The sequence below is a fragment of the Caloenas nicobarica genome, chromosome 14 (assembly GCF_036013445.1).
Source record: "Caloenas nicobarica isolate bCalNic1 chromosome 14, bCalNic1.hap1, whole genome shotgun sequence".
In the NCBI taxonomy this organism is placed as follows: Eukaryota; Metazoa; Chordata; class Aves; order Columbiformes; family Columbidae; genus Caloenas; species Caloenas nicobarica.
In genome coordinates, this window is record NC_088258.1 from 3,375,197 (window position 1) to 3,387,341 (window position 12,145).

The 12,145-nt window shown below is 56.8% G+C and overlaps 1 protein-coding gene across 1 annotated transcript; it reads right to left on the reverse strand.

Annotated features, from left to right (window-relative positions):
- Positions 1-2,667: 2,667 nt before the first annotated feature.
- On the reverse strand, positions 2,668-12,122 carry NATD1 (N-acetyltransferase domain containing 1). Its single transcript, XM_065644770.1, has 3 exons — positions 11,890-12,122; positions 6,419-6,537; positions 2,668-5,903 (listed from the first exon to the last, which is right to left on the reverse strand). The coding sequence occupies exons 1-3, from the start codon at positions 11,984-11,986 to the stop codon at positions 5,787-5,789; spliced, it is 333 nt and encodes a 110-aa protein (XP_065500842.1). The 5' UTR covers positions 11,987-12,122; the 3' UTR covers positions 2,668-5,786.
- Between the last annotated feature and the right edge of the window lie 23 nt (positions 12,123-12,145).

Sequence of the window (12,145 nt, forward strand, 5' to 3'; positions counted from 1 at the left end):
ACTCGGCTCGCAAATGTCTCCACCAACGGACCCCAGGCCCGCCGCGCTGCCCGACGGGAAATGTAGTTCGCGGGGGCTGCCGGGACCGCGCAGCGGGCGGGGGCGCGTCCACGCACGGACTACAAGTCCCACAGTGCCCCGCGCCGCCGCCCGGCCGCGGGGGCTCCTGGGACGCGTAGTCCCCTGGGCGGGCGTGGGGGTGGTGGGGCCGGACGGGGACCGTGGCGGGAGCTCGGGTGGTGCCCCCGGCACCAGCGGCGGGCAGAGCAGCCCCACGGCCCTTGTCTCGGCCTCTGCCGCCGAGAGGAGCCAGCCGGCCATGGGAGGGGCCCCGCGGCGAGTCCCGGCCTGCCCCGCGGCCCCGCCATGAGGGGGGTGCGGCCGGCGGTGCGGCCTCCGCCGCGGGCGGTGGGGCCCGGCCCGGCCCGGGCGGGGAAGGGGCCGTGGGCAGGAGCGGGGACAAGCCGGGGCAGCTCTTGACTTCAGGGCTCCAGAGCCGGAGCGTTGGCCTGTTTTCTTGCTTGAAAAGGAAACACGATTTCTGCTCGCAGGCGGAGGCCTGGAGAACCGCCTGAGAGCAGCACCTCCCTGGGAAGATGTGGGGTTTTGTTGGGGTCAGTTTAGCGCCTTTAGGCAATTCTGAAAGAGGAGCAGGGAAGGGGGAGGCTCCAGCACGGCTGCTTCTCTGGGGAGGAGCAACAGTTGATAGCCAAACACTTTACAGTACATGAAATGGAGGTTTCCCAGCTCCCCTGGATCCAGCAGCGGTTGATGCTGAAGGTTTCGGGGGGGTGTCCCAGGACCCCCTGCCCTCAGCAGGGTCACCCATGGACACGTGTATCAGCGTTTGGATGCTGCATCTTGGGGGTCTTTGTGCCTCTTCAGGGCCCGCTCTGGCTCCCAGTTCTGACGTGTCTCAGCAGATGAGCCTTTTTCTCAGGAATTCATTTTCCCTCAACAAACGGCAACTCCCAGCTCCGCAGCCTCCCCGTTCCTGGAGGCACTGCTATGCTGCCCGCTGACCCGTCGGAGAACACAACCAGCACGACCGGGTGTTTCAGAAGAGCGCAGGGCTGACTTTGCATCTCCCCTTCCTAGAAAATGCCTCTTTTTGACATGTTATTTCCAAATGACGTAACGTAACCAAAGAAAACAAGCCCATGGCTGCCTCCACATTGCGAGGCTGCGCTCCCAGACTGCAATGACCCCCCACACACACACCTCTGCTTTCTCAGCCATAATTTGGGGCTCAGATGTTTCACTGGAGGTAAATGGTGCATTTGCACAAAGAGGCATTTGGGAAGGGTGCCCAGCCTGGCAGAGCATCGGCCTGTCTGGAACGTGGAATGTAAACAGAGTGTGTTACCAGCAACAGCCCGGCTTGGCGCTGCCACCCAAACCTGCCGCTGTCTCTGGGGAGGAGCAAAACCCACGCTCCTGCCGGCTCAGATTGCAGCCCAGGGGCCACTTGTCACGTTGAATCAAGTTGTAACTGTAAAGAATCTGTGCCCCTGCTCCCCACCATTTCACCCAGCCCTGGCATTTTCAGCTATGGAAACTCTGGCCTCGGCCTGCGTAGCTCATACCTGGCTTTAGGAAGCGATGTAAACTCGCTTGGGCTGTGCTCCCAGGGCTGAGGAGCGCTGGCACCGGGAACGAAGCACCTTGTGTCTCTCCAAGTGACCTGGACAGCAACAACTCCACCGGCTGGCTATTTAGATGTTGTCAGGACTTAATGTTTGCAAACGTCCACCGATGAACAGGAGCGCTGAGCACCAGCTCATGAGAAGCTGTATTGGCACGATAACTCCTGAAGACTGTTCGGCCTGAAATCTCGAGGTAGCACTGGTGAGCGTGAGCACGGATAGATCAGCCAGCAAAGGAGAGGAACCGGTTGTGATCCTGCTCGCTCCAAGCTCTGCACAGTCATCACGGCGTCAGCCAGCCCTATGACCTGAAATAACATTCACCAGCTTCAGCCCCTGCCTCCCTGTTTGTTTGCAGCAGGAGCATTGGGATCTGGTGCTCCCTGATGAGAGACGGGTGCTGCAGGGAGCTGGCAGCACCCAGTGTAGGTGACGAAAAGACAAGAGAAGCTGCCTGCAGGTCACAGGGAGCTGTGGCCAGTACCGGGACTGGGAGCGGGGTCCCTTTCTCCTGAACCGAGCAAGGGTCTCACAGACCCTCCATCACCTTCACTGCCTGGATGGTGTCCTTCTCGCACAAGATCCTCTTCCTCACGAGGGAGAGAAGCAGCATTTTCTAATTTTTTTGTAGGGGAACATTAGGCAGTAGGAGAGTAGCTGCCAAGTGCACTCGTGCAGATCTGCCAACTTCTGCCTTGTCTCTCACCTCTGTGATACCAACAGATGCACAGCCATCACTGCCTAAGAGCTTTGGGGTTAGATTTGTTAGAGTATGTTTTTTTCCAGGATGAGAAAAAGACTGTTTGCATTTATCTAGAAAATTAATATACAGCAAAAATCATACCCTGGACATGGACTGAGAAAAGAGCTGTTTGGCAGGACCTGTGAAACAGTCTCTGCTGAAGTGACCCACCCCAGCGGTGACAGAGCTGGGGGTGCCCAAAGTCCCCTGGTTCTGCAGGCACCTCCTCCTGCCTCCCACCCAGCACAGCAAACTGCTGCGGGTCAGTTAAACCACACTTTTTATTGTATTGTATTCCATGCAACATATTCATGTTTTATAGTATGACAGAGGGAGGGGTAAAGATAAATGTTAGACATAAACAAAAGCAGAAAGGTCTTTTGTAACAGGTCCTGAGAAGGAAAGGCACATCGTAACCACCGAATTCAACAGAACAGAAACTTCGGACAGAGGAAAACAATGCTGGAAAGCAGACGAGGGAGGGGGTGTTTCAAGTTAGGCGATGTGGAAGCAGGTTTGACAGCAATCTGTGTTTCCCCACCCACCAAGGTCTGTAGTTCAAATGGGTTTGGGGAACCTCAATATTCAACCAAACCACTTCCACGCTGCCATCGCTGGAGAGAGTCCAGGATCCCCAACTTCTCCAGGCTTAAGTCAGCACCAAGGGGCAGCGCAGGACTCAAAGCTCCTTCCTGCAGAGACGAGCTGGGCAAAGGCGGCTGGTGGAGAGGCAGGAGGGACGGCTGCCCAGTGCCAAGGGACCTCGAGCCACCTCCTGCCATGCACAGGAGCACCGTGGCACTGCTGGTGACCTGTGGGTATTGCTATTCACCGACATCAGAGACCGCGAGGGAGGGATGGCTGAAGTGAAACGGTTGGCACGGATGCTGGCACACGTCTCCATCAAGTCAGACACTGGAGGGATTGTAGCACCTCAAAGGGAAGCAGCAGCAAAACAGTGTGCTGTGCCTGATTTAAGGCAGCAATTGCCACTTGGAATCCAGCACCAGGAAGCACGAGGGTCTTGCCAGAGCAGCATGAAGGGCTCCAGGGCCGACGTTGGATGCTGGGACCCTGCCCGTGCAGTGACCACAGCACAGCTCTCGGTGAGCCGCTCTCATGCAGCAGACACAATGGGGATACTTCTGGGAACTGCCACGCAGTGGAAATGAGCACAAAACCAGGGCAGAGGCTTGCATATCTTGGCTTGCAAGAGAGGAGACGGTTCAGCTTCACTTTGGGATCAAGAGCAGGGATGGTTCTCTCATCACTTGGCTGTAACAGAGCCAGCCTTGCTCCTGTAACTAGATGAAGTCTGTTTTGCTAAAGAGCAAACATTTACAAACCCAGATTTCTTCTTGAGCCTTTTTTCTATAGTTTGTTACCTGCAACCTTTTCCCAGTCCCTCTAAACCATCCTGAAGGTCACAGCCAGGCTGAGCTAGGGAGCAAAAGGGCAGAAACACGAGGCAGCAGCAGGGCTGATGCTTTTCCTGAGCAGCACAAACCAGAGCTCACTCTGCAGCTGGACAGGGATGGAGTTTGGGAGGTTTTATTCAAGGCTGCGGGCAGAGGGCTGCGTTACGTTGGTGGTGGGCAGCCCGCAAACACAGGCAAGCAGCAAGGCTTTGCCTCAAGCCAGGAGGAACAGCTCAGGGCCTCCACGGCTGAGATCAGGCACAGGGTCTCCATCTCCAAACAACACAAGCAGGAGAAAAAGTTGTAGGAGCTTTTGCCCTTGCTGCCATGGACTTTGCACAGGGCGCTGGAAGAGACCTGAGCTGCCCCTTGTCTGGGGCTTCACTCGGTCCGTGGCACAGATTGTAAACTTTAGTCCCTGCTGAGAGATAAGCTAGGTCTGGATTTAGCCTCCAGGTGAAAGGTTCTTTATCTCATTCTGCCTGGCTGCAGCCCCCAGCAGCTGCCCAGGGCAGAACCATGTCCCCCACCGCAGCCCAGCCCTGGGACATGGCAAAATCCCAAGAGCTCAGGGGAGAAGATGCTCTCGGGTCTAGCTCAGGCCTTGGTAAACCTGTGCAAGGCAGGACAGGCAGCAAGCTGGAGCCAGGCAACGCTCTGCTGTCATGGTATCACCTCTACATCTGACTGTGGCAACACTGAGCTGCGCTACGGGGTCATCACCCGCAGAGGTAACAGCACAAGGCGAGGGTGCTCTCCCTGCTGCTGGTGGGGACCCCACGACGCTGCCAGTGCCCGGGGTTCGGAGCTGCGAGGAGGCCAGCAAGCCAACAAGCGATGCCTCAGCCAGGGCTTCTTTCCAAAGGCCGTACAGAGAAGCCATCAGCATCCAGGCAGAGGCAGGCGGCTCCAACAGCAAACCCTGGAGATGGGCCAGGACCAGGAGGCCTTATCCTCGTTGCTCTTGGGATGTGATGAAGGCTCAAGCCTTATGATCTGGGGCACAGACAGGTGAAGTGCTGGAGTTGAGGGAGATGGGGGGAGCCTTCCTCTTCGGCTGCAGGAAACCACCCTGGTGCCTGCAAAAGCATTGGGATGTCCCCTCATCACTTAGGCCAGACTGGCCATCAGGCCTGGTGCTCTTCTCCTGAGCAGGCTCTGTCCACAGCAGCGTGGACAACTCCAAGAGCAGGGAGCAGAAGCAGGAACAAGGGCCCACAACCCTGAGGGGATGCCACGCCAGGGGTCTGTGCAGAAGGCTGAGCAGGAACTGGCATCTCCAGGGAGTAGCATTTGTGACTCTGCCACCTTTCTTCCTCGGCACATTTGTGCTGCATCTGCTCTGCCACAGCCTCAAGGCCGAATCCTGCTCCTCACGTGGCTCCTGTCTCAAGACTAAAGTGTCACTGTCCCAGTGTTTCCACAGCTGGTGCAGCAAAGCCCCCAAGGCACTGCCACGGCCCACATCTTCTCACCTGTGCCCCACATGGGCTTGGGCAAGACCACGGGGCTGGGGCTCCTCCAGCACCTCCTTCTGTCCCATGAGGCTTAATCCACAGCATCTTACCCAGCAGCCGGGAGGAAAGGGGAGCTGGTACCCCCTGACCACCCTTAACCAACATCCCCTGGCAAGTTCACAGCTGGTGATGCAGAGGGGAGAGGATGAGGCACAGAGCAAGTAGTCTCCTGGTCTTGTGATGGAGTTTGGTGGAAAAATCATCCTCTTCCACAACCTGGCTTGAGAAGAGCACTCGGGGGCACCGCGTGTGCCCGGAGCCAGCCTGGCCCAGGGGCCACAGCCAAGCTCACACGTGGGCAGAGAGGAGGAGGTTGTGCCCACACTCATGCACCACATGGACGTGCTTAAAGAAAAAAAAATTGGAATTGTGAGTGTGGGATGGGGGGTTTCCTGAGACCACAGAGAAGCGAAGGCCGCGTTGAACAGTCAGGGACAGATGCCGGTGTCAGAGCTGTCCTGCCTTAAGGCTGCAAGTGTTCCAGGTACTGCGGGAGCGGGTTCTCCTTGACATATTTCTGAATGTACCAGCACGTCAGGTGAGCTTTCAGGTCCTCCTCCACCACGAAGTCCAGGGCTGCCTGCAACCAGCCAGAGAGGAAAGATGGGTTACAGCCAGCACCCCCAGCCTATGCTCTCCTCTGAAACCTCCCAGGGGTCCGGACTCCCGCACCCAGCGCACAGCTGGAGGAAGCAGCAGGTTATCACAGAATCATAATTTTGGTTGGAAGAGACCCATAAGATCGAGTCCAACCATTAACCCAACCCTGGCACTGCCCCATGTCCCTGAGAACCTCATCTCCGTCTGTTCAACCCCTCCAGGGATGGTGACTCCACCACCGCCCTGGGCAGCCTGTTCCAATGCCCGACAGCCCTTTCCAGGAAGAAATTGTTGCCAATATCCAATCTAAACCTCCCCTTGTCCTCATGTACCACCTGCATGAGGCAGGTGGGGGGAGAAGGAAGTAGGGAGAGCATGGCCATGCTGCCACAGCATCCCCATGCATGCAATGCCGATGTGACGGGGCCTGGCACCAGCCAGGGTCTCTGGCCACGGCCGGGATGGTGACAGGGGAAGGCGTGGCTGGGGCTGTACCTTTGCGAGGTGCTTGGCGATTCCTCTCCCTCGATAGGCGTCCGGCACTTCCGTGTGCTGCAAGTCCACGATTCGCTTCCCCACATACTCATAAAGCAGAACCGCCTTGTCGTGGCAACCTGAGGGATGTAAGAGAGGGGTGAGGCTTGGGATGTCCCCAGGGAGCTGGGGACAGGCAGCTTTGGGATGGCTGTGCCAGCCCTGCACAGTTCCTGGTGCCTGCGGGAACAGCTGCGGTGCTGGGTGGTCTCATGTAGGAAAGTCTCCGAGATTTTCCTTCCAGTGACATTTAGAATCACAGAATCACCTTGGTTGGAAAAGACCCTCAAGATCATCAAGTCCAACTGTTACCCCAACCCTGGCACTAACCCATGTCCCTGAGAACCTCATCTCTGTCCGTTCAACCCCTCCAGGGATGGTGACTCCAGCACTGCCCTGGGCAGCCTGTTCCAATGCCCCACAGCCCTTCCCAGCAAGAAATTGTTCCCAAGATCCAACCTCAATCTCCCCTGGCGCAACTTGAGGCGGTTTCCTCTGCTCCTGGCGCTTGTTCCTGGGGAGCAGAGCCTGACCCCCCCTGGCTCCAAGCTCCTTTCAGGCAGGTCAGAGATCAGAAGGTCTCCCCTCAGCTCCTGTTCTCCAGCCGAACCCCCAGCTCCCTCAGCCGCCCCCATCACACTTGTGCTCCAGCCCCTCACCAGCTCCGTTCCCTTCTCTCAACTCGCTCCAGCACCTCAAGGTCTCTCTTGTCGCGAGGGGCCCAAAACTGACCCCAGGATTTGATGCCCATGTTGGTCCCCCTGAGGAACGAGCAAGATCTGCTTGGCTTTTCCAAGCCCCTGGACCTTTTCTACCCAGCTCTGGATCAAGGGCCGATGTGCCAACACACCTTTAGGGTAGGAAAGCACTTGGGACAGGTGGGATGTGCTGATGTGGGAGTGAGGCAAAAAAAAAAAAAAAAGGAGGGGGAAGAACAGGACAAAGCCGATCCAGGTAACAGCCAATTCCTTTCTCTCTACAGCACTGAGGTTTTTGCTGTGGCATATAAAACAGGACAAGACTTCTTGGCCTGGTGTTGCAGCATTTGGACAGACACATTTTGGGGAAGATGCCGGGAGAGATGAGTCCCACATGCACACAGGAAAGCGCAGACGGGCGTGCAGGGGGGTTCTGCCCACACATTTTCATGCAGACACACACACAGGCTTCCTGTTGCAACACCCTGACCTTTCTCACAGCAGTTCAGTTACAGGAAAAAAAGAAGTTTCAGCACACGTGTCAATCTGAGAAGAGCTAAAAGCATCCCTCATCCGCAGAACCTGAGCTGCTGTTTCCAACGCAAAAGCAAACATTTCAAATACAAAAGCCTGCTAGAAATGAAAGCGAGTTTCAGAAATGCCAGCTTCCAATCAAAGAGACAAGCTTGATTAAAATAATGGAAACCTTCCCATTCCCTCCAGTGGTTATCGGAGGGTGAAGGTTCACCTACATGTACTATGTGTTTACCTGAGCTCAGTGTGCTGGAGGTGGGAAAAAGCCCTGAAACAAGCCAGGATCCCAAAGGATTTCAGTTCTGTGAAACAGCATCCTGCCAGGATTCTCCGCTGCCAGGCTGTGCCCTTGCGGCAGCCCTGGCCCTGCGGTGACACCAGCTCAGGGCACAGGTCCTGCAGGAACAGCCTCTCCTGGAGATCCAGATCCCTCTGCTGAGCGGGGCTCAGGGTGGCCAGCAGCTCCTGAAGGGAGGGGAAGGACCAGCCAGCGGCAAGCCTGTTTCCTTCAAAAACAGCTGCTCTGCACATCCTCTCCTCACCGTGGCCCAGAAACTCTGGGAAAAGGAGGGTGAAGCGGGTTGTACCCCCAAACCAGGACTGTTCCTGGGCTCTCCGTGAGCAGCTCCAGGCACAACCCTCCACTTCTCACCATAAGATCCCTCTGGCCCCAGGGAGGCAAGACGAGGGAGCAGAAACCCTTCACTGCGAGATGATGCTGTAAGAAGCCAAAATTTCTGCTACGTGGTACCTTAGCACGGGGGGCTGCTCCCAGCAAAGGGAACATTGCAAAGCTGGGGGAGCTGGAAGCAGCGTTGACCCCATGCAGGGACAGCCCAGCCCCAGCTTGCTGCCATTTGCCCCCAAAGAGAGGGAACATGAGCAGAAATGACACCAGAACATGGCATAAGAGGGATGCCACGAGCTGCCCTCCCATCCGTCTTGTCTCCTTAGACTTCAGGACAGGGATTTTATCAGCCCGCACAGACCGATCTTGGCAAAACAGGCCCCGTGAGCCTGATCGTGATGTTCAACTCGCAGACACTCCCCAGCGCAGTGCCTCGGCGTTGAAGCCACCTCGAGCGAGAGAGTCTGAGTCGATGCAAATCAGCCCAGGGAGAAAGAGGAGCAAGAGGAGGCCGTGCAATGAAAACAGCAGCAATGGCAGCGCAGCTGGTCCCCAGCCCTCCCTCCCACAAACCGCAGGGTGCATGGAGAAGGGGAAGCTTTTCTGGGAGGTGGGCGCTGGACCAGGTCTAAACTTGCTCTCCACAGAGGGTTTTTACTGGGAACAGTGGCACAGAGCTCCCACCCCAGCAGGGTGGGTGGTTTGGGCTTAGCTGCACCGCTAGACATGAGTCCCCAAGCCAGGCAGCTCGTGAGCCTTGGGGACAAGCCCCGAGCCTGTCCCCAGCCCTGAGCTGAGGCAGGGACACGGCAGGCATCCAGGAGGACACAGGCACCCTGCTCCAGCCCATCCTTCGCTGGTCTCCTCTCCCGGGGCATCCACGGTACCTGCCCGGTGAGGTGATCCTGCAGCACCAGCAGCACAGCAGGACCTGTCCCCCTGTCCCGACCACAGCCCACAAATACACGGCTGTGTGCCTGGACAGGAGCAGGGCAGGGGTCTGGTGAGGTCTGGCTGCCTGCGGGACAATTTCTACACTCAGTCGCCGGCCTTTGGAGGCAGCCCCTGAGCCGCGGGGCTCATATTAACCCATCACAAATCCAGTTGGGCTTCTTTCTACCCTCTTCTCTGAGGGATAACAAAGCTCGGCGAGGTCTGGTTATAATCAGCTTTACTTTCAGCTTCTCAATGCTTCTGGATCTGGGATGCAAGGAAAAAGGGTATGTGTTAAAGCGAAGCAGCTGTTTCTATCACAGTTTTAGGAGCCACGTGCAGCAATCAGGGGTGAGAGGGGAGCAATGAGAAAAGAAGGGAAAGATGGGGCAATCCAGAAAACACCAAACGCAATTCATCGTTCTTGGGTACAAGGAGGGAGTCCTGATATGAAGTTCTATGGGGACACAGAGGCAAACATGGGATGGTGCTGAAAACAAACACCTTCACAACAAGCTCACAGCTTTCACAGTGTCTTGGGCCTCTTGCTACAGGGATTTCCATAAAAATATCACCATGGAAAGTTTTCAACCCAACCTGATGTTACCATAAATGGCAAAACCATCAGCCCAGAGACCAGCAAAGCCTGGCTCCTTGGTCCACAAGCCCAACGCAGCTGTTTTTTCCCAGAACACTACCCACACTCAACAGTCAGCTGAAATTAGGACCCTGACATTGGAGACAAGGTGACCCCGGTGCCCACCAGCAAGCTGCAGGTTCGCCCCATGAGCTGCTGTTCATCTCTAGTGCAGTAACATGGGACCAAAAGTGCTCTGAGAGAGACATGCAGGACACATTGACAATAAAATCTGTGCCTGACCCATTTCTTGTCTTTCCCCTGCGTGCGGCAGAGAAAACCTGCCAGTGCATTCAGCGCCACTGATGCTCATCGTGCCAGGAGCGGTGAAGGGAGCAGCCCAGGAAATAAACACCCCGCCACGCATTCCCACAGACTGGTTATCTCCTGAGCACCGTCCAGGGCTGGGCTGTTATCAGCAAATGCCTAACAAGAAGAAGGAGAGACGGATCACCCGCCCCGCAGGGATGTTAGTCAGCCCAGCAGCAGGACTCAGCTTCCTTACGTGGCCAGTGCTGAACTCACAAAAAAAAAGTTCTGTTTCCCTGAACTCCCAGAAAAAAACAACACCTCGATCGCTGGGATCCACCTAGAACCCTGGGGAAGACCGTGGTGGTCCCCTCCCGAACCAGGAGGTTTTGTGCTGATTCACGCCCAACTCCCACCGTGGGTTCTACAGTCGATTCTCTCACTAAGTTCATCCTCTGCCGACCCGATTCGTGCCCCTCAGCCACCGAATGCTACTCGGCCCACAGCGTGGCTGGCAGAGGTTTTATTCAGCAAACCACGATAAAAAGATTACATTTCCCTAATAACTGTTGGTCCTTAGCTCTCCCCTCTATTTTGTGCACGTACAAACTTCGTCGACAGCGACAACGCTGTTACAGCTCTCGCGATGGCAGCGGCGACCCGTCACCTGGGACCTCCTTTGATCTCTCCCTGTTTGAAATAAGCGGTTGGTGAAATAGTTTTCTCCGCACCCAGCGCGCACATCTCCTCCTTCCTTGCTCCACCACTGCCGAGCCTGCAGCCTGCACTTTGTAATTAGTGGTTGGAATTAAAAAAAAAAAAAAAAAAAAAGAGAGCAGGGGGAGAAGAGTCTAAAATAAAATCCAGACCATTCCTGTTGTTTTATTGAGAATGCCTCCTACGGTCTGTGTAATTTTTTAACTAGCCATTTTATTTTTTTTATTTTTAAAAGGCAACTACCCTGCAATTTCTGTAGGATGGCAAGGCGGCCTGTTTTCCCCAGAGTGGTTCTCAGCTTGACAAACGAACAGGGAAGAGGCTTTGGGATTGTGGAATATTTGGGATTAACCATTACGAGGATGGCTGGAAAAGAACTGGTGTGCCGTAGACAAATTTTAGTGGCACCTACTTCTTTTGTCCACTCCACCCGATCCATGACAGAGCTGTTGGAGGGGCCGGGTCCCACAGATGCTGATGGTAGTTTGGCTCCGTGCTGTGGGTCCTACCAACCCGGGTGCTCAGCACACACAGCACCGGGGCCCCCGCTGGCCCCTTGCACCCCCGAGGGGCTTCCCTGCAGGAACCCCAAACCCAAAGAGCCACAGAACAGTTCAAACACTGATCCACGTCCCCAATGCTGAGCTGGCACCGTCACGTCACCCAAAGGCACCTGCTCCCGGGGGGACCGAGGCAGACCCCCCAAAACCTGCCGGGTCACCATGGGGCTCCACACCCCATAACCAAGGGAACCAAAAGACCCTCCCCAGATCTCCTGGGAGGAGGTTTTAGGGGGGGCAGGAAGGATGTTGGGCATCAGCAGGAACTAGGGGCGCTGGGGAAGGTACGGGGGGGGTCAGAAGAGTATTGGGGGGACAAAGCAGAGGGGGGACACACAGGGTGGCGGGGGACAGGACACACGGGCTGGGAAGGGGAAACGGGGGACTGTAGGTACTGGGGGTCCCAAGGAGGCAGAACCGAGGGCAGAGGGGAGCAGGAAAGGTACCGGCGACCCCCGGCCCCCCCCGTCTCTTACCGTTCAGCCGCACGGTGAACTGCCGCCGCTTCCGATCGTGCTCCACCTGGATGGGGCAGCCCTGTTCCAGGAGGCCGAGCGGAGCCGAGTGCGCCATGGCCGGGCCGGACTCGGCCGGGCCGTACAGCGACGCGGAGCCCCCGCAGCAGCGACGCGTCCCGCCCCGGAATCCCGAGGGCGGCGCCGGGGGAGCGGCGGGGGCGGCGGGGCCGGGGCGGCGGGAGCCGCGGGGGCTGCACCGGCGCGCGGCCGCAGG